The sequence below is a fragment of the Falco biarmicus genome, chromosome 9 (assembly GCF_023638135.1).
Source record: "Falco biarmicus isolate bFalBia1 chromosome 9, bFalBia1.pri, whole genome shotgun sequence".
Lineage (NCBI taxonomy): Eukaryota > Metazoa > Chordata > Aves > Falconiformes > Falconidae > Falco > Falco biarmicus.
In genome coordinates, this window is record NC_079296.1 from 32,925,701 (window position 1) to 32,951,624 (window position 25,924).

The 25,924-nt window shown below is 41.2% G+C and overlaps 1 protein-coding gene across 12 annotated transcripts in view; it reads left to right on the forward strand.

The window, feature by feature from the left end:
- MARCHF8 (membrane associated ring-CH-type finger 8) overlaps positions 1-25,924 on the forward strand; it is a 99,511-nt gene that overhangs the window by 35,845 nt on the left and 37,742 nt on the right. For 8 of the 12 annotated variants that reach the window (XM_056351006.1, XM_056351002.1, XM_056351012.1 and 5 more), the window contains one exon: positions 11,446-11,577. The exons of the other annotated variants lie outside the window; for them this stretch is intronic. In XM_056351006.1, coding sequence (XP_056206981.1) covers positions 11,446-11,577 — 132 coding nt within the window. The remainder of the gene's footprint in view (positions 1-11,445; positions 11,578-25,924) is intronic. 12 annotated transcript variants of the gene reach the window in all.

Here is a 25,924-nt window from a genome sequence, read left to right on the forward strand (position 1 = left end):
TTTATATATAAATAGCAGCTGTCCTCATGCAGGATTGTCTGTGCAAGATATCCACAGCTTTAATAGACATTTTGATCTTTCCACAAAGGAAGCAGGTTTATGTGGCATGTCAGCTAATTTCAGTCACCTTTAGTATATTTATGTAGGGTTGTTTGTAACAGTACTGTGTTTACCCTTTGTCCCAACCTCCTTGGACAAGCTTCAGTATGCCCATGAAGTGGGATAACAGTATATAACCACATAATTAAACACTGTTACCCACACATACACACTTAATCTGTCAAGAGATTGTCTGCCGCTTCAGGACATACCAAATTTCTTTCCCAACCTAGAGGTTAACTCCTCCAGTAGAAGTTTGAAGTGAAGAGGCACATGACGCCTCCCTGTGAGCTGGGATTATCCCATTACGGTGTAAGGTAGTACTTCCCAGCACCCTTAGTATAAACACTGAGTGGCAGCCCCTCCTGAGAACCCCTGCCTTCCTCCAACACCAGTGTCTAGCCGCATGTGTGCCACTCAACGCCTTCCAGCCCAGCCTGTCCCACTTGCATGCTGGCAGTCACCGCTGTAACAGCTTTGTGCTTCCGTTCCTTTGTCTATGTGGGTGTATCAGGATCTTCATATTAGCAAATACTTGTAGCAGATTTGAGATTCACAGGCAAAAATACAAAGAACAGTGTGTGACCTTAGTAGATGGGAAACTTGCAGAGCAGATGAGGTTGAGGAAGTCCTTGAGGTGCTAATCTTAATTCAGGTGCACTTTTAAATGTATCATATCACAGTTGGAGCGTGAGCTAGTAGATGTTGAGGGCTGAGTTCAGAATGCTGCACAGCCATGGTGGCAGATCAGAGGAGAGGTGACCTCAGCTGGCAAGGCCAGGCTAGGAGCCATTCCAGCAACAGATGCAGGAGGCCTGAGCGTACAGGGAAGTGAGAACCCAGAATACGTATCGGAAACACCCCAGCACATCTGAGATCGTGGCTGCTGAGGATGCTGGTTAGTTGGTTGTAATTCTATAAGCGTGATTAAAGTGGGCCTGATTCACAAGGCAGTTGAAGAAGAAATGAGCGCAGAAAGGAGAGGTGGTGTGCAGTAGAAACATATACACTGATCATCAGGCGTGGACTTCTGTCCTTGAACTTTTGTTAGTCATGGAAATCTTTTGCAACAAAGTAGTTGATCTTTCTTCTGCTAGTTGAGTTTTGTATTAGCCATTTAATTAATTGATTAGTTTCTACAGAGCTGTCAAAAATGGACGTTAAAAGCTTGCCCACATTATACTGCAAATCTGTGCGGAGGCATGTTATTTGAGCAAGGATTTTCTGAGCCAGTATACTGTTCTTTCTTCTGTACTTTGTCACTAGGAAAACAAGAAATGAGTTAGAAGAACGGCATCCCATACGGTCCTTTCTCATTTTCACGCTATTTCAGGACAGCTGCTCAGTCACTACCAGGGTTCGTTTCAAAAGTGTCTATCGAGTTTGAGCTATTGTGAAGCATCTCCCATGCTAGATTGGTGCTTCCCTGTGTGTGGGAAGTTAACCTCTCTTGAACAGAGGAAAAAAGATGCTTGGTAGGAGCAAGAAGCAGATCTCTGTGTATCTTCTAGTGTTTGGGGAATGGTTGTACAACAAAAAGTTGTAGTTTCATAGTTGAGTACTGTCTTTCCAGGGCAGACAGAAACAGAAGCAGGCATGTCTAAGTCCTCTGAGGCCCTTAGGGGATTGATGGCACACAAGAGAAGTTGTGCCCTATAACCTCTGCAGTGTATGTTGATGCCAGACTTTACCATACAGCCCATGGGAGTGACTAGTGTATAATACTTTTTTTTTTTTCTTCTTTAGCTTCTTCGTATACTATATTTTAAATCCTACGATCACATGTTGATAAGAATTACAGATTGGCATCAAATTCTTAAAAGAAGCATGAGATTAACCTTTTCCTAGGATTTAGAGAGAGGAGCCAAAATAAGGTGGTGTCAAAGGTGTAGGGGCTGCTTCTGGCTTTTTTGAATACTAACTACCCAACTGATTTTTATGTTTCCCTTTAAAGTGGTCAAAGAGCAGCCTTGTAACACACATTGGTAGCTTTTCCTGAATGGAAAGTTTCAGAACAGGGAATGTTTTAGTCAGCTCTGGCTGGATGCACAAACCCCATGTCAGTTGCGCAGTTTTTTCTGGAAATCATCTGCCTGCCTATTTCTAGCAACTATTCCCAAGCAGTAGATGTCAGAGGAGGTGGTTTCTGGATTGTTCAGTTTCAAACATCACTGTTTCCTTAAGCAAGTGTATTACATGATCTTTTTTGGCTTTAGTTTTTAAGCATAACAACAGTGAAAACATTTGATTGATCCCAGACAATAGGAAAGAGTTGCTGTTTGAGGTTTTTTTTCCCCCTCAGTCCTCTTTAGTTATGTTTACTGTAATACAGATGGTTGAAAGCACATTACTAGGGTAAAGATTGCAAAGCAGGCTCGTATGCAACCAAGTGAAACATTCACTGATTTTTGCATCTTAATTTCTCTGAGCTGGTTAATGTAACAGCAGTTAAACAGCTTCATTCCGCATGAAATGCTGCAGTGTGACTTCCCCTTTGGCTGCTGATAAGCATCAGGTACTCCAGAGACACTGGAGTTACTGAAACATTGCAGGCAGAAATGTGGAACTGACCCCTAAATAGGATGTTTCTGTTTTCACACAAAGAGGTTGGGATGTTTGGGAAGAGGGAAACACAGCTACTGCTTACCTGTAAACTTTAAACCATAGCTATTTGGAGTTAAGCGCTTAAAAGGGAATCGCTGGGGTACTTAATGGAAACACTTGTAAATTAGGGCCACTGGGCACTGCCAGTGTTAATTTGTGCTTAAAGTAATGAAAGATACCCTCTCCCCTTACAGCTGGGAACTGAACTGGTTTTCTTCTGTGAGTAATCTGAAAACCTTGACTATTGGGCTTACATTCAAATTGCCAAGTAAAAAATATGTATCATCATACAATCATGAAGTTCATGTGGAAGAGGGAAAGGCATTTTGGAGTGTAGATTAAATTTTAAAAAACAACAGCTATTTTGTATGTAATTTTTTAATATGCAAAGCAGAACATAGCTATCTAAAATATATATATATTCATGTATCTGTAGGCACTAGTAATAAAGGACTGATTGCCCTGCTTCCTAACTGAAATCAGCAGCACAAAAGCAGCACCTTCCACCACCAAACTGTTTCCCATCGGTCTGGTTGAAAATGGCGTGTTTTATTTTAATGAGTCCTTTGAAGTTTGTGACGTTGAAGGCCGGCAGGGTTGGCCAGATCTGACTTGTGGTGACCTGTGTTACAGGGGTAACTAGATGCGACGTACATTGAACCCATAACTCATGGTATTTGGAAGAGGCACTTCAGCTTCCAGCCTTGACTTGAAGATGAAGGGTAAATCTTCTATCTTACTCAGTTTGTTTCCATGCCAACCACCATCGCAGTTTACGGAAACCACACACAACTTTCATTTTTTAATTCTGAGTTTTTCTGGCTTCAGCTCTCAGATGCTGGTTGTTGGTGGCTCTTTCTCCATTAACTGAAACAGGCTCTTAAATTGTGCTTTTGGACCTATCAGTGTGTTTTACAAATAAGTTAGGTCATCGACTTTTTAAATAAACTTACAGGTAACATCTTTGTTCTTTCCTAGTAGGGTGTTTCCTACAGCCTTGAAAATGTGTGGGCGGAGTGAGGGATGGAAGGAGATCTTTTTCAGCCCCCTCTCCTTCTACTGGAAGGGGAAGATTGGGACACTGAAGGTGCAAGTGTCTTGATTACAAGGCAAGCTGTGCTTCTCTTGCTTTTAGGGTTTTAGTGGTATTCTCCCTCAGTTCTCCAGCACCTACCTTGGCAGTGCTGGACTTCAGAGGGGAAAACTGATCTCTGCTTGCTATAATGCAGTGGCGAGCGGCACTGATCCTGACCTCAGACCCATTCAGGTTTTATCTCCAGTTGTCACTTCACTGCAGCTTCCTAAACCCTTTACTGTACTCCTGCTTTATAGGCTGAAGCCTGTATAACTTGCAGTTACAGCCTGTGTCACTTTGATTTGGTGAAAATATAACGCAGTTTGAGTACAGGGGTTTTTTTCCCCCAAATCAATTTCAGATGCTCAGTGTCTGTAAAGTGGCTGTAAACCTCATCATTTTTAGCACCCTGCTAAGCTTTGTGTCACCGGTAAATGTAACTGGCAGCGACTTTCCTATGTTGTTCTTTTCATAAATTCATTTCCAGATGAGTACTGAAAATATTGCCTAATGCCTGGCTTAGCACTGATCTTGTGGAACCAGCAGAAACATCTTCATTTGATTCTGCCTTGACAAGGCCAACTTCAGATCTGTCTGGAGTCACGTTTTCACCATTTAACATGTTTTTTATCATTATAATTTGTTCCATTTTAGATGGAAACATTTGGGAAAAGAAATAAAACTAAATGCTCCACCATATCAGACATAGTGAAGGTGGGAGTTTTGGTGAGCTAAAACAGACTCTAGGGAAGTGTTAAGAGGAGATAATAGGCTGGCAAAAAACCCCAACAAAATAGATAGGGTAAGCATGTCTGCGGCAAGACAGCGCTTTATCCCAATTGCATCCTGAGCTCAGCTGGTGTGAGGGATGTTTCGTCTGCAAGAGTTAGCAGAGAGAATTTTGGGAGTGGGTAATGCACCCAGGTATTAAGGCCTTGTTTTACACCCTTTGTTCGGTGTATTTTGGAGCTTGAGTAAATAATGCCGCTTTGAAAGATGCTTCCTAATGGTTACTCGAATGAACTGACTGGAGTATAGGAGTTTGCAGTTTCCATGGGAAACTGGGCCTTTCCCACAAATGCAGCTAGGGAGAGAGAGAGGATCTCCGTGGCTGGGCTGCATTGTTCCCCTCGGACCTTCAGTTCCTGCTGTATCGTGTCCACACCATGCTGTTTTGTTCTATTTTTTTCCCCTTTATCATCTATAAACCTCTGTTTCTTTTTGAATGTGGATACAGCAGAGAGCACAGCACTGCTGTTGCTCCTACGTTTATGAGCATTTTGAACTCCCCCCAGTCCACCTGGTCTCACGCCGAACAGGACTGGTAGCAGCTGCTTATCTCCTGAAAGCGTTCCCAGTTTTAGTCTCTGCCTGGCCCTGCTGCTCTGCCTCCAGTCTGCCAGGAATGCTCCTACTGCCCCGTGAGAGTTCAAAAATATGTACTGAATGTGCTGCTAAGCATCATCTCCAGATCCAGATATTTTCTTTCACAAATTCTGATACCTGGATCTAAATACTTTAGCAGCTTTGTTGGTTTCAGTCTGACCTTTCCAAAAGAAGCCCACCTGTAAAGCCTGTAGCAGGTAGCTAATCATTACAAGAGCCCTGCAGTTCCTTAAAGACTTCTCTTTGACATCTCCCCACCTCTGGTGCTACAGCTACTCATTTAAAGGAACTACTTTGAAAGTGCCATTTGCAGGTGTCTCATCCAGCAAAACCCAGGTATCTATCCTCTGGCCCCCTCTGAGGATTTATCCTCTTCCAGAAAATGTCCACCACGGTCCCTTGACTCGCACATCCACCACCAACAGTTCGGCAGCAGGCTCTGATGCCTCCTGCACTGTCTGTCCCCACAGATGCTGTGGGGTAACCAACAGGAACACAAGAAGTAGATCGTTGAAGTCCTCCTTTAAAACTGGCTTCTGTCTGGCTACCTGCAGTAAACCCAGCCAAGGCACACACAAGTCTTGGTGGATTACAGAGTGAGGGAAGGCAGATGAGATCAGCCTATTTTTATGGCCCTGCTGTTTTTCAGTTCAGTCATTAGGACAGAAATAACTGTGAAGCCTGAGGTTCTAGTTTATAACCAGAATTTTTGGGAGTGTTTAATGCAGAGCCATGACCAACATGTCTGTTACATCCTTTCTGGTGAATTCTCCTTGTGCAATATTTAGGTGGGTTTTAGCTGTCATGAGTTTTGAATCTGATGGGGGGTTGGGTTTGGTTTTTTTTAAAGAACTTCTGAGGAAGCTCTTACAGTTCCTTTTTATAACAAAGTTCTGTTTTTTACTTTTTTTCTTAGATTTCTCAAATGTTTGTGAAAGTCTGTTAACTAGTTCCTGCAAGTGTGGTTTTGTTGGGGAAAGCTTGTGTGTAATCCACTATTCTGAACTCAGTTATATTTTCTAAGGCCAAAAAGCAGAAGAAAGAGCCCAAACTGTAGATGTGAGGGGAAGTAAAACCATTTAGGAAGCTCAATACGCCACTTAGTTTCTTGATTTTTTTATTTCATGTTCAGTCACCCAGTTTCCTCTAGTGTGAAGTTGTGAAGTCCTTTTTGAGGATTTGGTGTGTTGTTGCTTTTTTGTTTTGTTTTTTTTCTGGAATCAATCTTTTAATGCTTTTTGGAAAAATTCTACAGGCCGTATTGTTACACCCCACTCTTGTAGGTGCATTAGTGACACCCACAGTACTTGGGTAAGCACTATTACATTGCGTTGCAGCGTTGTGAATGTACTGCTGCGGTGGCAAGTATTTGAACTAGGCACAGGCAGCAGCAAAAAGGCAGCTCCTGCCTAGAGGTACTGCTGTCTTTCTGCCTGTTCCATGGCAGCATGGGATGTTCTGTGGTATTTGTTAATGCCTGGTACGGAGTTCAGATGCTGGTGCTAATTTCATTTAAAATACATACAAAATCCTCATCTTTTTCCGCTGTTAAATTCACATAAGCTCAGAGAAACATCTGCTGGATCCAAGTCTGTTAGCTCCTTCATTGTGTTTCTGATTGCTGAAACTCCCTCTGGCCTTGTTTGTTTGGAAAAAGTCTGGTGTAACATTGGGTCTGCACAGCCTGCAGCATTGCATAAACCAGAGAGGAGCACTGCAGCACTTGCACAAGTGTGGTTATGCGAGTTCATGGACAGGAAACACTGCTTGGTATTTAACATCTCCTCATCCCACCTTTTTGCCATTGTGCTTTTGCCATCCAAATTGGTTCTTCCTTCCCTCCACCCTCCTTTGGGGTCAGACCTGGGAAACATCCATCAGCTGTTCCCAGGCAGTACCAACTGAGATGGTCACAAACAAGGTGCTCGGGCACACAGAAACTTAGGAGAGAATAAATGAGCTAAAAATGCAAGATAAATTGTCCCTAGATCATGACCATCCTTTCCTAACCTGTGGCCAGGGAGGACCATAAGCGCTCATCCCACTGAAGGTGTACCTGCTGCTTGAGATGCGCTGCAGAGAAATGGCCCACTTTGCAATTGTTATTTTACTGGTCAGGGGATAACTGATCTTTTTGTGCTGCCCCTTTCAGTTCAGAATAGTTGAGTTGGTTTTTTTTTACCCAGACATCAAAGAAGTTCTGATTGGCAGCTTGGAAATTTGCGTAAGGTCTGAAAGGAGGATTTATAGGAAACGAGCAGATGGTCTACTAGAGAATTTCCCCAGGAGGCTGCAGTTATTTAAAAATGGGAGAAACTAAATAGACTGTACAAGATTTGACTGTAAAATTAACTGGCCAGCCAGTAGCTAAATACTTAACAAAATTATTCAGCTTGGCCCCTAGCATAAGCACGTAATGAAGTGATGTGTCTGTGAGCTGAAGCCATACATACTATTTCAAGTCTCACCTAATAAGCGCGCATGAATGAAAGATGATTTTGCTAGCACAGTTCTTGCTTTGGTCAGCCCTCTCCTATGTCTTTTCCTTTCATGGTGGCAACATGATTGTTCGGGCATGCAGGAGAATGCTACAAAATGCAGTTAACTTTAAATAAATACAAAGCTGTTCATCAGAATGCCATTAATTTTTAAACTGCTCTTCTTAGCCTCATAAATGTAAGAATTAACATATTGGTTAAATTCCAATATTTTATTACATAATAGAATGTTTAATATTTGATGGGGGAAAAAGACCCCAAATTGCTTTATTTTGGGGATGCAAGACTCAACAGTATGTTAAGCCTAAGTAGTCAGGTATCACCTCATTAACTCATGTCACTTTGGAGTTGTTTGCCATGTGGCTTTAGACTGTCAATATCCATGTTTCCTTTTTTTTTTTTTTTGAAGCTGTGATACATAGGAATTGGGGGAATTGTGTATGGATGGGTGTTTTTAAATGGACAATCAGTGTAAATTCCATCGTTTTCAGACATTAGGTTTTTAGAAACACAAACTTTTTATGCTACATTAAATAAATGGATGGATTCAGAAAACATTTGAGCTCATTATTCTTTAAAAAGTTAGGAAGCACTATTTTTTTGTTTAAATCCTTATGAAGGACGCTTTTTAGAAGGCAGATAAGCTTTAATTTTCTCATATGTTTTAATTTGAGTACCCAAAGGAGAGAATGTTCTGAAATAATAAAAAGTGTTTAATTACTGTCATGCTCATCTGTGTTCTGGTTTGCTTCTCCTGGAAACTTACTCATAACACCTGGTGTCATGGGAGTAGTCCTATGTGCCACATGTAGGTGTAGTTCTGCTGAGAGTCCATCGGTGAAATGCTGGTGCAGAATGTAATTAAACTGGATTTGTTTTCCAGCCTGCTGCGTTCCTATAATTCTTTGTAATGGTAATATACCTGTTGAATTTGGAAACAAACCCTCATAACCTTTGAACTAACCTGAAGTACTAAGAGGAAGAGGGTAAGTATCCAAAGGACTCTATAAAATTATTAATTGAGCCTAAATACATACTTCCCTGTACATAAAGCTTCACAAATACGTGTTTATGGCAGTTATCATGTGTGTCATCGCCCATCCTCCCCCAGCAATCCATTTCCATTAGCCTCAGAGTTACAGCCCTTGGGGAAAAAAAAAAACACCTCAGAATTCAACATTATCTTTTAGATATTAAAGATAACATCTGGAGAGTGAATTCATGGCGGTGCAGTTGCCTAGGTTGAACTAAGGCAGAGATTTTGTTTACAAAGTGCTTTTTGCACAAGTCTTGTGTGAGCCAAAACCAGGCACCACTGTGAGACTGCAGGAGAGTCTGCAAGGCAGGCGTGGAGAGGGAAGAGCATTCTGTTGTTTAGCAGAAGCTCATCTGGTATGAAAATAGGGGGATGAGTTTTGAACCCAGCCATTGACAGAGCTAATCTTGCAGCTTATTATTTACTATTTGCTGCGGTTTCTGAAATTGAGTCAGTTGTATAGACATGAATGTAACATACCCTGTTTAAAAACTATTAAGTTTAAAAGTAAGATTGCACTCTCAATGATTCACTTCAGCTGTTTAATCTGCTGTTTGTTTATAGTGTAGAATCTGAGTTATGCCATGTGATTATGTTACCTCTAACAAGGTGTAGCCCTTTTGGCATCCTTTGCAGAAATGGAAGATCTCTCCATGAAGCAGCCCTCCTGCATCTGTCATGTTCAGCCCAATCGCATTCCTCGAATTTGTGGTGTACAAGGCTGGGTTAATGCAGAGCCTCCACCTTCTCACTTCAGGCAGCCCTGCTAATTCTCTGGAAGCTTCTTGGTTCCCATTTTTAAAATTGTGGTGGAGGAGCTGAAGGAGGACGTTAGGGCTGTGTTTTTAAATATTAGGAAGCTTTGCCTCCTTGAGGTTTATCCATAGCGTATTGGTAAGTGAAGCATTTCCCCAGCCTTTGTTTATGGCTCTGATAATGTTTGTGTGGATTTGATTTTGTATTGTGCTTTTCCTTTTTGAAAAGAAATATTTGGTCTGGGGGGAGGAAGAAACAGCAAATTCTGCAGAGTGCTGAGGATATGGGACCAGCTGTGGTGGATGAGACAGAAGGTCCGTCTAGCTCAGGGTGTTGTCCTTGAGTATGAGAAACAAAGTTACGTACAGAGTGGCCCTGGCCACAAGGCTTGTACCGTGTAATTTTGTGTAAAATTGAATTTTGAATATGGTGCTGTCATTTGAAAACCTCAGTTTAGAAGTGGATGGGGCAGGGAACTGCTGAGGGTGAGAAGATGGAGTTGGTCTGGAGAAAAGTGCAGTTGAAGGGAAGGGAAATCCCCTCCTCTGCCTTGTGGTGTGTATAGCATTCCCAGGGTCAGAGGTATCCTAGGCAAAGTGTGACCATAAATGCTACTGCCTGGATAGTGTCATCTGGAGAATCCTAAGTTTAGCTTTGATCTTTAGCAGAGGTGAAAGAGGAGTACTTTTGAAAATAACCACCAGTCATGGCTGAGCACTAGGTCACTCCAATGTGTTGAGTATCTCTTTCTCTTTGGCCTTTCTCAGTTGTCTTCACCTTTTCGCTGTCTTTTTTTGCGTAAGTCACCTGAGGTGGGGGTAGAAAGCAGGGACTGTCGCTGAGCTGTGATGTGACCTGAAAAATGCAGCCTCAGAGATGTCTAGAGTTAAGTTATGCCCAAACTGAAAAGCTGTGGTTCAGGGTTTAGGAAGCTGCACACACTCTCTCACTGCAAATGGTAACATTAAAGCCACGTTTCCTTTACAGACAGCTAATGGCCTGTAAGAGCCTTGTCAGTTGTGTTAAGACAGCAATGTCACTTGGATTGCAGCAGGTAACTGATAAAGAGATGCCAAATAATTCATTGTGTATCTAACAGCGAAATCAAAGCAAAACAATTCTGAGAAATAGGACTGAAACCACAAGTGGCATGTATTGACATTTTCCTATTGCAGTAATTGCACTTGCAAATAAAATACTTGCAAATTAGTCCTGGGTTTGTTCACTCTTTGGAAGAATATCTGAAAGTAAGTGATTTTTGTAGTTAGCTTGCAAAGTTGTACTGACATAGCGGAATTTATTGCTCAAGAAAAGCAGCATGTGAATTTATCCCCCATATTCTTCCGCCCACCAAGTTCTCCTAAGCAGTATCTTTTCTCTCTAAACAGTCAACTGAACTTGCCAGCTACAGCAGGCATTTTTTTTTCCACCTTCTTTGTGCTGTATTATTTTCTGGTCTGTCACATTCTTTCTCAGTTTTTGCTGTTCATCTTTTTATACAGCCTCTCGCATCACAGCCCTTAAGAATAAGAAAAATTAATTACTAAGCAACTGAATTGACTAGGATTGTGTAGTCCAGACATATGGCTCTGTGCTTATCATGTTTTCTTTGGCTTCTAGCTGCGCAGATTTTTATCTTAAAAAAAAAAAATAAATCACCAGATCTATTAGTTTGACTAACGAGTGGAGGAAAGAAAATGGATCTGGGAGGGGCATCCTCCCTGCTCTGGACATTGGGAGAATTTTTATGCTTCATAGAACAAAAAAATTGCTAGGGATTGCTTTCAGGAAAAGGGGAGAGGTGGGCATGAGCTGCTGCAAGGAATGGAGTGTGTTCATAGGAGTTCTCATGCATTATTCATCACAAGCTCTTTTCACTGGGATCAGCTGGAGGAAGTAGTTAGTCTAGTTTGAGCTACACTAGTATTATATTTAGGGGGCTTAAACAAGCCCAGGCAAGTACAGCACCAACTCTTTCTCTTCATCTGCAGGCAAATGTAGGGCAGTCAGCAGCTCTGCTTACACAGCTCCGTCTCTTTAGTCTGAATAACAGGAGTCATGCAACCAGAGGAAGCTACACTGAGGATACACACATGCATTCATGCTGGAAAATGAAGCTTCAGGTAGGAGAATGCCTTGTCAGCATAGTATCTTGGCAGTATCTTACAGTTCATTGTAGGGGTGCTGTTAAGCCCTGCAAAACAAATATGTACGTCAGGGCAGCCTGTCAAGAGAGGCTGCTGTAGAGGCTCCTCGTTAGAGTGCTACGTGAACAATCCCTTTCAGTGTGATACTTGGTTCAGTTATAATTGTGAAGCTGCCTTTTTTGGTGTTTAAGCACCTTTCCTTCATTCACGCTAACATTCTTCTGAAGGTGCTGAGGATTGAAAAGCAAACATATAACTCGCTGGTGTTTGGACATTTTTTGGGTGCTTTTTATTGAAGCTGGTGTTTTAATTGTATTGGTATTAGCACTTTCATTTGGGGGGAGGTAACCGTAAGAGAGTCTGTTAAAACACAGCTGGATGTGGTAAGCCTTAAGCTCCAATTGTGTCCTTTCAGAGTGTCTGCACTTGAATGGCTGCAGTATTTACTAGTCCCCCCCCCGAATAAAGATGCTTGTAAATTGAGGCTTCTGTTCACAAAAGCTTGTCTGTATTTTCTAATGTTGTCATTCTAAAAGAAATCTATATTACTTCTGTGTACAAGGTTTGTATATTTAGATCATCAGGGCTCGAGCAACATTATTAGTTCAGTTTTAGACAAAGAAGGGGATTTTGCAAAACCTTACGGAACAATAACAAAGGGGCTTTGTTCTGTTCTGTGAGCATTATTTGCTGTGTAATGTGTGTTTCTGCATGTGTGAGAGAAGGAGATATACAAACACATAATCTCATTTGGCAAGAATATTCAAATGTTATTTGCTTTGTGTGTCTAAGCATGTATGCTGCCTCTGGCTGCTAACCGCACCGTGCTTGTGAGCATCCCGCCTGCCTGCCTTTCCTGGTTGGGGGGTTTGCTTTGGTTTGGGGAGGATTTAACTTATTTATTTATTTATTTAGATGGGCTGCTAAAAAACCCAAACTTGAAAGTGCAAAAAATCAAAGACTCCCTGCTAGACAACTAGGATGAAACATTGCTTTTCTGTGGAGGCAAGTTGTTTTCTTTTCAAAACGATAGCTTGAAGTCCAGTCAGGGTTTAATAAATAAGCATTACTGGTGGGAGCAGAAATTGTCAGATTTATGTAAAATCCTCCAGGAGAAGATTAATGATCATGTGCTTTTGGGGAAGCTTAAATGTATGCTGCCTGCCAGTATGTTGTCTTCCAAGATGACTTGATCATCTAAATAGAATTTGCATGTACACAAGAATATGATATTTAGCGACATTTCGTTCTTCCTTTAGTTAACAGTTGGGAATGACTCCGTCGCACACACTATCAGCCTGGAGCTTTGGGCAGGGGGGAAATCAGTACTAATTTAGGAGTCCTAAATAACTTGAAATGCTAACTTAAAAACTGAAGCTCCTTTTGACTTCACATGTTAAAAGTTCTTGAAATTTGTATGCTGTACATACAGTGAGAGTTGGTCTGCTGCTTAAAGTTTGCAGATGCTTCAATATTTGTCATGAGATAGAGAGGTGACAGATCTAACACTCTTCTACAACAGATCGTATGACCTTTCAACATATAAGATCCTTGTTTCATGGAAGCTTGCTATCAGGATTTTATTAGACTTGTGAGGTCCCATGCATTCAGTTACTTGATTGAAATCAGCGGAATTAAGAGATGGATTTGGGATTATGTGATTTAAACTTTTAAGATTTGTGTTCTTTTTTTTTGTTTGTTTAGCATTAAAGTGTATTTTACTGCTTTAGTACTCTTACGCCTGGAGTCCAGAACTGTGTTGTCTAGTCATCAGGGTATAGGGAAGGAAGAGTTATTTCCGCACTTGCATGTTTAATATACTGAGTGGATGTGTTGATAGTTTAAAATGAAGTTTTCTAAAAGCATCTCTGTGGTGTTCTCTTTCAACTACCCACATTCAGATCTTGTCTGTATTCAGCTGCCCTGCCACCCACCCAGGCAGATTTTTTTTATTTATTTATTTATTAATCAAATAAAATTTTATGCTATCACTGTAGCACAAAACAGCAATTACAACCTTATTGGCACAGAGAGGACTCAAGCATGTTCTCCTGCGGCTTAAACCACTTTGGGCCCAGATAAGAGTGTTTGATGTGCCATCTGAAAGTGCTCAGGTTTATGCCTGTGCTTCAAAAATTCCTCAAAATTCTCATGCAGCTGAAGCATGAAGGACCCAGATGGACTATGACACTGTAGATCATAAAATCTCACTCTTGGGGACAGAAGTTTTATTCTGCTGCTTACAATTTTTTAAAATTCAGACATTATTATTTAATAGTAAAAATATTATTAAATAAGGAACTTTCACATGCCTGGGAAATGTTCTGGATCAAAATATCAACAAATGTTGCAAAATATTCACTCTGTCATCAAAGAGTGAGGAAAATAATTTAGACAGAGCAGAGCACTTCAGGCATTACGTGCAGGTCCAGGAAGGTGAGAGTTTGCCTTGAACAAAAAAACCCCAGCCTATGAATAAGGGAAAAAAGGGCACAGATCCAATTTTGTGGTTATTTTTGTGTGGATCACTGAAGAGGCGGAATCAAACCAGAAGAGGAACGATGATACTCTGTATTCAAACGGTGGCAGGGACCAGGACTGAGACTGACTTGATAAAACTCCTTCCCAGTTTTGTCTCCTATCTCAGTGTCTCTTTGTAATGAAATATCAAGGTTCCCAATGGCAGAGTCAAAAATGCAATTAAAATATTCAGTATTTGGCAGCAGCCAGAAATGACACAAACTGAAATGAAGAGTATGCTTATGTTGGTATTAAAAAGGGAATGGAAGAGGAGTTATTAGCTAGTTCTGTGATAGAAAGGCAGTTTTGTATTGTAACAACATTTAAATGAAATGATTGCATCTGTGATGTCCTTGGGAAAAGTAGTAAAAAAGAGGGAAGGTTAACCATGGCGGCCTCTCTTTTTAGGACCTATTGAGCAGTGCAGAAACTTCAGGATTCTTTATTTCTTAGGTGACAAGGAATTTTAAAGGTAGGTCTGTGGTGAGAACAGACATAAGTTTGTGTTTGTTGGGTTTTTTATTTAAAAAAACCGATTTAAGAATAAATTTAGATTGAAAAATCAGATAAGTAGTGTAAAATGAACCTATTTTCAGTCCATGGCCTTCTGCCACTAGGCTGTCTCCCAGAAACCTTAATGGTGGGCAGTGTTCCGGTGCCATGGTGGGTCTGCGGCCAAATTGCTTGTCATGACAAATGGTGTAAAATTGAGGTGGAGTATATGTTACCGTTCATTCATGGTGTCAGTTTTGTAGCCTGCCCTGTGCCATCTAGCCTTTTCTCAATGTCAGCCAGTTTCCCTATGGTTTTGCTGCTGTCTCTTCCCCCAGAGTGGGGTGGCCCTCTGCCTCCATCCTTTGCTGGCAGTGGGGAGGAATGGTGTCTGGCTTCCTCCCATGGATGTGGCTGGGAGGGAAACAGCAGTAGGGCTTTCAGGAGGCAGGACCCTCTGCACTCCTTGAGGAAGTACAGCATGCCAGGCTGGAGATCTCTGCACCTTGATCTGGTGGAGGAGGGCAAAGGGCTGCCATCATCTCCTCGTGCTTCAACACTGTGATGGTTTTGGCCACTTCATCATGGCCATGTCTTGGCCACTGGTGACAAGGCAGTAAAAGGAGGGACAGAGACTGTTTCCCCCCAGCAACACCTCCCCAAACCTCTGCATGCTATTCTCCAAAAGGCACTGAACACGCTGATACCTGAACAGAAACAACAAACGGTGTTGTCCATCCTTTCCTCCAGCCTGGGAATGACTGCAGAGCAGGCAGAAATACGGAGCTTCCAGTGGGGATGGTGTGACCCTGTGTAAGATTTGGCAGGGACAGAGGGATGTCGGGCAGCCACGTGCATCTCCATGGGTTGACTGCAAGTCAGGTCTTGCTGATACAGAGCATGTTAGCGTGGGGATACAGAGCTGTGTGAGCATGTTAGCGTGGGGATAATGCCAACCCGTATGCCACCTCTCTCTGAGCAAGTCTTGGGCACAGGGCTGAGCAACATGCTGTCTTGGCCATACAGCTCTGGTTTGGTCTGGTTTAGTTGTGTATTCATGTTAAAGTAACAGCAAATGACCAGGTTGGAGGTAAAGTAGCGTTCTGCTGTTTAGCACAGTAAATGGTAGTGTGTCATTGCAGCTGTGCCTCGGAGCTCCCCAGTCATGTATTTGCCTCTTGGTGATGTTTAGAGAAGGACACTGAAGTGAGGTGACTAGACACATGCAACATCCCAGCCTAAAGCTAACAGAAAGACATTTCAACACACTTTGTAAATATTGACGTACAGATGCTCATGACCTTTGCCAAGCTTAGATACAAAATCATGAATACAGATAGGCCAGTTAGACCTCTCAGAGTCAGACCACCTGTGTGTTGAACTCTGCGGAGAGCTTTAGCCAATGTTGCTTTTCTGTGCTGCTGGAGGAGCTGGTGTGAAGCTGGTGAAAGCTAGCAGCTTGAAAGCACTGAGAAAATGGAGGTTAGGAAGGAACTGACAGCAGCTTCTGCAGTCTGGGATTTTGGAAATCAATTTTTCTTTTGTCATATTGCAGAGGGGAGCACAGTCCTTTTCCTAGGGTCATCCTAATGTAACTCCATTGGACTGCATCCCTGCTCTACGGGTATTTGAGGTGCTGATGGCATCTTTTTTTTGTTTCCCCCCTGCTCCCTTCCTGTCATGCATTATTGTTTTTCTGATTTGTCTATTTTTTATTAAGGTCTAAATTCAATTTCTGAAAAGAATTGTCTCCTATACAGGTGTATGAAATAATGTTTTCTTGAACCCTTCAGCATTAGAGGCATGTCTTATGAGTGATGATTGTTCCAGAGAACTGACTCCAAGACCTGAACAGTCCCTTATGCTCACAGTAACAGGAATGCTAAAGTTGTCAGCAAAGTCAAGATCATAGCTAGAATTGAGAACATAAGAACTGCTGTACCAGGTTAGACCAAAGTACTTTGTGGCAGTGTGCAACAGGGGATGCTTAGGGACTAGTGTAAAATCAGGCATGTAATTATGTAATCTGTCTAAAAGTAGGCATATCATCAACCATATAATGATGCCTCCCCAGAAAGCTCTCCAGGCCTCACTGATTTATAGCTCAGGGTCTCTTCTGTGTTTGTGTTTAATATTCTCAATAGATTCCTGTTCCACTAATCCTCCAGTAGCTTTTTCTGAACCCAAATAAAACTCTGAGCATCAAAAACTGTCTGAGGCAGAGTGCCGCTGTATGGATTGTGCAAGAAATAGTGTCTTTTTTATTCTGAAATGCTCATTTCATTGGATGTTCTGCGTGTGTTTTACTGGAGAGACAGGAGATGGTTTTGTAATTATTTTTTCTGTGGCTGCTGTGATTCCGTTACCTCTCTTCCATGTTGAAGAGCCCCAGTCTTATTTAGTCATTTTTTGCATGGAAACCACTCATACATTCAGTCACCCCATTACTCTTTCTGTATCGTTTTCGTATGTCTTGCTAACACTTGTTTGATTTTTGTGGGGTGAGAACTGCACACAGTATTTAAAATGGCTTTTCTGGGTTTGTAGATCGTGGTTTCCTGGTTTCTTTTCTGTCCTTGATAATTACAAACACTTGGGAGTTTTTATTCTGCTGTCAAGCACTGAGCTGATGTTTCTGTAGAATTACTTTTATAACCTGAAGATTGTATTCCTAAGTACCCTGGACCCCATCCTTGAATATGTAAAATTCAGACTGTCACTTGACATTTATCCAGGCTGCATGTCATCTGTTTTACTACCTGGTGCAGTTAGGTGGTTCTGTACCTTGCCTTGGCTGATGGCAGGAGGCTGTGCAGGAAGTAAGCTTTGCCACCTCGCTAGTAACCTGGCTTTTCAGGCAGTTTTGTATTAACTCTCCTGGTGACACTCCACTGGTGGTGACTTCCTTCTGCTGTGAAAACTTCCTATTTAAAAAAACAAAACCCAAACAAACCTGTCCAAACCTTTAGTTAGATATGTACCATGTGTTAGCCTTTCCTTCTGTCTGTGGTAGCTTAGAAAACACAGAGCTAGTCAGCCTATACTACCTGGTGTACAGAAAGAATTTGACAAAATCCTATCCCCAAATATCTTGGAGTTGATGCATTTATTAATGCTTTCAGGGGAAGAAGGGAAAAAATGCCAAACTATTTAATTTTTTAAATACCTTTCCATTACAAAAGCTGCAATATATAAGATTTATTCACAAATCTACTAGTGAATGATTCACTAAACTTGCCCGGTTTGGCCTTCTTGCTCTGTAGTTTCCTGAATATTTCCTGGCATCATTGCTAGAAACTGTGGTTGCACTACTCACCTTCCAGACCCCTGTTACTAAAGCAGTTTTAAGCAAGAGGTGCTGCTCCATGGTGACTAACTGAACTGTATTCCATAAGCCCTTAGCTGTGGGACCAGGCTAATTTTAGAATGTAATAGAATTTAGGAATCCAGACCCAGATACTATTGATTTTAGAAATAACTTCTTAACCAGACATCCGTTTGCAGGTAGATATAACAATCAAGTAATCACTTAAAGCTAAAGTGATATGTCTGGGAATTATTCTAAACTTAGTTCACTTGTCTGCAAAAAAGAGAACAGAAAATCTCCCAGCTTATTTACCCATTATGACTGTGCTAAGTTTTTGATAACTTCCTTTGGGGAAAATCTTGGTTTTTCTTTTGGATTTTTTTGTTTGTTTGTTTTCCTAGACTACTAGCCTTTCTTAGACCTGGTTCAAAGATGAGTTTGAGTAATAAGAGTGTTGAAGTTTTCTTGTTTATTCTCTCATGCTGAAGATGGAAGAATTCACAGGAAAATGAGCATAGCCGGTGTGGCAGTTCTCAAAAAAGACTTACTTATATTTAGTACATTTTTTAGAAAATTCCATTTGAAATTTATTTCCTCCTTGGAATGTCTTTAGTAAATGTTCTGATCTGTAGTCACAAAATGTTTGGTGTCTGATTTGGAATATAAATTCAATCAATTAGTAATACTGGTTTGTTGTTTAGGTTCTTTTGTTCATTTTTCTATGGGGATGCAGATAGAAGTACAGTTTTGGTCTGTCAAAAGGCTGTGAAAGTAATACGGCCTGGGCTTTGTATATAAAAATCAGAAGAGAAAATTCAACTTCTAATTGAAAGTGGTTTCTCAACTTTGTTGCCCCAAAAACTTCAGCCTGACAAACCATCTTAGCAGCAGGGAAACAGTCTTCAAGTACATCAGAGTGAGAGGTTAATAGCATTTTTTTCTCCCGCTGGTTAGAAGAGTCATGTTTGGCCATTACAATCTCTTTCCAATAAAACGAGGAGTCAGGAATGCCGGCTTCAGAGAGATTCTGACTGAGCACAAAACCTGTCTTCTGTGCATGAGTGCCTTTCCTTCTCAGACTGAGTTTGGTTACCTCGGGGTGTCAATGTCGAGCTGCCTGACAGTGTGCTGCTTTTGAAAGGTTAAACCTTGGCATCAGTCATGGCGAGATAATTCTTACTGCTGTTGATTTGTCTAGAAATACTTCTTACCCTGTATGTTTTAAACTTTTACAGGTACTCCTTTGGACTTCTGGCAGCCATGCTTAGCTCTTAGCGTGGTCCTTGCCTGCTCCACTTCCAATTTCTGGTGACTAATTTAGAGTTTCTGTGAGGTTTATACACGGCTTCGCCTAAAGGCAGTTTTGACAATGGGTACTTTTGCTCTTCAAGCATTATTTTTTGATGTCATTGTGTAACAGTGGCACTGAATACTCCTTACGTTATGTCCTGTTTTACTAGGTAGTAGGTATCGTAGATCTGTAGAAAAAGGACATCTTTGGTCTCTCAAAACTTTCCGCCTAAGAAAGTGAGCTCACGTGGCAAGAAAAAGGTTTATTTGCTCCATTTTAGCCCTGAAGAACTGAAGTATAAATTGAAGTGGCTTGCCCAAGGAGTGTGTAAAAACAACAATGAAACCATGAACACATACCTCCCTGACTCAAAAATCAGTGATTTGAGCACTTCCCTCACTAGAACTGATGTTGGGCTGTTCCCCTCTGAGGGGAAATTCTCTTTCAGCAGAGGTACTAGGGGTACCTGGAAACACAGGGAAGGGGCTTGTCTCCAGGTTTGCCCTTAGCTCTTGTTTAAGCTTCCTGTTAAATAATCATATGTGATTACTGTCATCCTCAAAGCTCTGATGTGTTGATTTCTGAGTGGTGGCTATGGATTTTTATCTGCACTGCTAAAGGCAGTGTGGCCCTAACTAGCACTGGTGATTCTGATCAGCACAATTTGCCATCTCTTCGTGAAAATTACTCAACTGTACTGCTGTCTGGCTACATTTTTCTTCCTTCAAGAGATAAATGTGCCCCCATGGCTTTCAGTAAGGATGTCTGGTAGTAAACTGTTTAGAAGTTGATGCCAGTTGCTAAAACTTTTGCAATGAGTGGTTTGACAGAGAATTGTCTCTGTGTCCTATGCAGCATGGCCACCAGTTTATAGCTACCAAGCCATACCTTCTGTATTTGTTAATAATGCTTCACATGCCACATAGACTTCTTCATTCTGAGCCATGTCAAAGGACCACAAAGGTTTTGGAAGAGCAAGAGTCCTGTCAGCTACGATAGAAATGAGTCAGCCTCAATGGGGAAACCTTACCACTGCATTGACAATGTGAGAAGGACAAAATGACAGTTCAGTCAGAGCAATACAGCAGAGCTAAACTTCGCAAGATCTGTTACACTGAGTTGCTGAGGAAAACAAGACACCCCCACCCCACCTAAAAAAAAAAGACAGCAAAAAGAGAAACCTTTTCTATCCAGATCTTTAATGATCTGTAAAGAACAGAGAGAATTTCAGATTATGCTGTTCTTCCCACCTCTTCTCCTTTTTGATGCCTTTTTGTAGCTTGTTCTCCTTCCCTTTCATGTCTCTTCTTGATGCATTTTTGACACTGGAATTTAATATTTGTTAAGCATCACTTCTTCTGGGTATGTAGTTTTCATTTACAGATTCTTTTCACTTGTTGCTAAAGCTACGCATTTCTTTCTTACGGTTGCATTTGCTAAAAATACTTTTCTAATGTATCTTGGAATCCATACATTTCTTCGTTAGCAACATCTCTTTCTCATCTGTCTGCTATACATGGATGAAAGACAAAGACAATGATTAGGGCCGTTCCTGGCACTACTTTATTACTTTGACTTCAAGCTCACCAAATAACTAGGGCTGCTACATGTATTTGCTTGGCAGCTGTTACAGGTGTGTGGGAACCTTCCATGGCTTAAGCAGAGATGATCAAGAACAGCCAAGCAATCAGTGCCTTTAACAGTCACCTCAGAAATTAGGCTGTAATGAGTCAGATTGGCTGAAGAAAAGTAGGTCTCTGAGGACCTATGTTGTAAAGTTCATCTGCTTCTCCTAGGCGTAAAACTTGTGAGATTCATGTCACCTTTTACTCTAGCTGAAGTGATTTAGCTTCTCACGAGAGCAGTTCCACAATGGGTTTGAAGGAGGTAGCAATTATCTCTCCCAGTGTGGCTTCCAGGCTCTGTAAAGTCTGATTGAGAGCTGAATTAGTTAAATTAATGAAATTATTTAAAATAACCTTGCCCTGAACTTTGTCTCCTGCTTGGTAGTGAATAATTTTTCATTCATTTGGATTAAATAAAATAAATTAATGTGCTTTCTTTATGAGGCTAGCCATGAGGAAATCAGAAGGACCCAGCACAAGCCTTTCATCGTACGGCTGGACAGAGCATACCCACAGATGCTGTTTCTTCCAAATTCTCTTATTTTGTGGTTATCTGCAGATACCAGAAGGGTACTATAAAGCTGTCCAGAAATGCCTAAAGACATGCGGTGTGCTTCAAAGAGCTCATTGTCTCAGGGAAGGTGAGGTAATATGGAAGAGTATTGTAAGAGGGTGATATTTCCATTTCTCTGGTTAAGCAGTTCAGGGCTGAAAGACTACACAGATTATTCCTGCCCCGCCACCCCTTGTCTCATCCCTTGTTTGTCCATTTTGCCTTGTGGCAAGGGATGGAATGACTTCAACCTATTGGCTAGGTGATAACCTCAGACAGCCTTGCCTCTGAACAGCAGCCTCTTTTGGGGGAAAAAAACCCACCCTGAATTTCCATCCTAGTAAAAAAAAAACCTAACCAAACAAAAAAAACCAATCGCCATCCCCACCCCCCAGGCAAAAGAGACAAGAACATACTGTTGGTTCTTCCTGAGATGGAACACTTTCAAAAGCAAAATCTAAACAGTGGTGCTGAAATAATGAGATGATTATGTTAAAAGAAATGGTAATTTTGTGATCTTTGGATTGAGCTATGGAAGCACCGTACCCATGCATCTGTCCTGCATATAACTGAAAGAAAGGTTATGAAGAGAAAGGTTTCTTTTGCGTTTTGTTTTTTTTTAAATCTTACTCAGTTTTATTCTTTTTTAACTAATGCTTGAAACATATTTTCTAAGATTTTCTTCTTGTCACTTGCAGTTACCAGGCAGTGTTGCTGACTAATTTTTGTCATCTGTATTTTGGTGTACTCAGCCTCTGTGATTGTGGATGTGTGCACTTGTTTTCTGAATTTTAAGCTAATTTCATGATTTTGAAACTTGAGTCATGTTTTCTGTATGTATCAGAGGTTGATGAAACTGAATTTTAGTTGTTTAAAAAGTGGTGAGCAGTTTGGATTCTGAGTACTAGAGCCAGTAGTGCTTCAGTGGCAATTTGGTGACTTGACTTTTTTCTCCGCCCCCCCCCCCCCCCCTTTTTTTTTTTAAAGTGGAAGTGAATCTGAAGCTCATCAGTGATAGAAATTGGCACTTCAAAAGAGAAGGCGACACTGAGGTAGCAAGAGAGTGATGGAAAGAGGAAGAAATGTCTTCAGAATGTTTTTCCAGGACCTGGTTTCTGCACATTCTGATGGGCAGCGAGGCTGCTGTCAACATGGGTGTTTGTGTTTCTCTTGTTCAGGGATATTTTTTTTCCCCCTTTCTTTCTAATTTAACATCAAGTTCCCAGATTAGCCTAGCGTAACAGGAAGCGATCTCAAAACCACCCAATTTAAGCTCCCTTATGTTGACCTTGATGCTCGGTTTGTCTCCATGTTGAGACATTTGTGACTATTACACAGTTATTTCTTTCTCTTGATATTAAGTTAATAGTTTTCTTTGAACAGTTTTTGCCATTCCATCTGGTTTCTCTTAACAGCTAATTTTGTTGTTGTTTCTTGTCATCAGTTTCTCTCTTGCTGTCTAATGGAAAATTAGTGTTTTATGATTCATTGGGGTGCTTGTTGAATCTCGATTGACAGTCAGTGGTTAACATTAGGACTTTGAAATGTAACAACGCTCTTCCCCAAGGAAGTATTTGTCTGTCTCAAAGGGGTCAGATTGGTTTGAAGAATCAGATGTAACACCTTAGGCTATTTGAGGCATCAGCTCTGCTTTCAAATCCAGGCTGGGCCACCATGGTTAGAGTAATAATCCCTGTGTTTTCTCTGTCTGCTTTATTCAGAAACTATGCTTCTGCTAATTTAAAATATTTTTTTTACTACTTCCTTCTCCCATAATTGTAGCCCACTCACTCTGGTCTTCATGGGAGCACTGACTCTGCGTTGTCCTCCCTAAAAATATCCCTTGTTTCAAGTCAAATTAGTCTCCTGACTTCTGTTGGCTTCTCACTTCCCTGCTTACAATCAAGGGTCAAAGGAGGAGTTGACTTAATGATTGTCTGTCCTGTAGGCTGTTGTAGTTATTACAGGTGGACATAGCTCTTAATTTAAGAAACGATGAGCCTAGCTGCTGTCAGCATCCCTCGGATGGCTTTGTGTATGAGAAAGCTTGGGAGCTGCTGGTTTCAAACGAACGACGGTTTTTTAACTGTCCCTGTTGTTTTCCATCAACCTTAAGGTAATGAGCATTGGTGACATATTATTGTTACTATACATCATCATTGCCACATCAGCATTTCAGCTGAACAGCTTGCCCCCACTTGACCAGCTGTTTCAGGCTGCCTGTGTATTTCAGCTGGAAGCATTTTCACAATGAAAAGACTTTTCATCAGTTTTTTCTTACGGCTGTAAGGGTAAGAGAACTAAAAACCTGAGCTGTGCTTTGAAGGCTTAGATGTACCACAATACCTATAGTCTAATAGCAGACATATTGTAGACAGGCAAAAGAAAACATAAAAAAGATCTCTCTGTCCATAAAGCTTATTTTGATTGGAAAACTAACGCTGGCTGTACAAGGCAGGAGTTTTGTGTGCGTATAAGTTGCTTTTGCACCGTGTTTTTTCATGGCATATGTGTGACATCTAAAAAAATTACAACCCTATCCAGGCTCTTCATTATGCATTGGGCATTTTCTGTTCTGCCAAAATACGCCGTGCCAAATGTAAAGGGGAATTGAAAAGTGGTGCCGGGATTAAGCCAATTCCTAAGTGAGGTAGCCTTAACCTACACAGTGTGGTTTAAAAATAAGAGAACATCAGTCCTCCTAATAAACTGTAAGCACTGGTGTTACCGATAATGAGAATTCTAGCTCATTACAAGCTGAGTAAACCATTTCTAGAGAGCATGCTTTTCCTTCTCTGTGTCGCTCAGCTATACTGGCGCAAAGCCCTTTGATAGGTAGGACTGAGACCATCTTCAGGTTGTCTAGCATCCAGCGTCACTAGCTGTCCTGAGTGCAGAGGGGCAGGCGTAAAGCAGTGTATGTGAATTCAAGAAATAAACCAAAGGTAGCCTTTTTTAAAAAGAAATAGACAGAGCCAAATTCATATAATGCCATAGAAGGATCAAGCTAGGTAAATGCAGTGATAATCTGACCCAAAGGCAGATTTTTGTCTCTTCATTTTTTAAAAGACATCTTGATGTCTTTGAATCAAAAAACTGCATATTCTGCAAACTCACTGTAATATTATGGTAGATTACAACTGGAAGTGACTCAGTGGTGGGCACCTGAGGTTCTTCTGTCAAAGGATTTCTGAGATGCAGTGGCTGTAGGATGGATGTTAACAGTCTCATTCCTGCAGCCCGTTATCTTGAAAGTCAGCAAGGTGCAACAGGGACAAGGACATTCCTTGGGTAGGACAGTTGGAAAGGGAATTCCTCATTCTCCTTTGCCATTAGATATTGTTCCCTAGCCCATGAAGAAGCATGTGAAGCAGGCCTTTCAGTCCACTTTTTCTTGATGCTTCAAGCCATTAATGGTTTCTGCAAATTTTCTCTCATCAGAAGACCTACATTTCTCATCCCAAATTCAACAAAGAAATCTTGCCATTAGAAAAATAAAACAAATAATTAGGGGGAGAGGAGGATTGTTTCTTTTGTTTTTCTCTTCCTCAGTTGTATTGCAGATTATATTGTTTATTACTTGCTCTGTCCTCCTTTCCCCTTTTTACTCTTCTGCTTTTTATTTAGAAGAGTTCCCACTTCTGCCATGCCATGCCATGTAGCAGCTGCTTTTGATTTGTGGAAGTACAAGTAGAAGCCTTCTCATGTGTCTGACTCCAGGGAAGATGTTAACATGCTTTTCACTGAAAAGGAAAGAAAGGTGAACACAGATACATTTGAAATTAAAAGAGAGCATCTGCAATATCAAGAAGCATGAATTTAACGAGGAGGAAACAAGAGCTCCTGAGCAGCAGTGGGAAGAGAATTTAAGTATGCACGTTGTAATGCCAGCGTGTTTGCAAGTTGTCCTCTTCTTTACCATTCATAGATATGAACCAGTTTTACCTGTCAGCGCTTTTCAGAGGTGATCTCTGACTTTCTGTCCCATTCTTTTCAGCTGAGCTTTGGGAAGGTTTAATATCCAAGGCCCTGAAGGTCTGACCACAGAAAGCACACTGCCTGGTTCCCCAGCCCTGGCTCAGTGGCCATCCTAACCTTTGCTCGTCCTCGTTGATGCTGTCTGTGATACAAACAAAATCGACTACTCTGTCATTAAAATTCAGATGACACTTGCAGGACTTCTCTTTCGAGAGAGTTTCTTCGTCTTGATTTACTGTAGCCTGTGGTATTTAGTCCTGTCTAGTGCAGTTCCTTTCCATTAAATGAAACCAAAATGTAGTTTGTAGGGTTTATCTATTTACATGTGTGTGTATTTTAATGCATTTAACATAAATATGCTTGTCAGCTTTTACTCAATACACCAGTATCCATCCCTCTGTATGTTGTCAGGCTGCTGTAGTCGCCTTTACATTTTCTTGTGTTGGATTATGAACCTTCTGAAGCAATTTGCAGCCTTTTGCCGTGTGTTACAGTGCTTAGCACCACACAGCCCTGCTCCTGAATTTTCTTCCTTCCTGACAGCATTAGTTGAATTT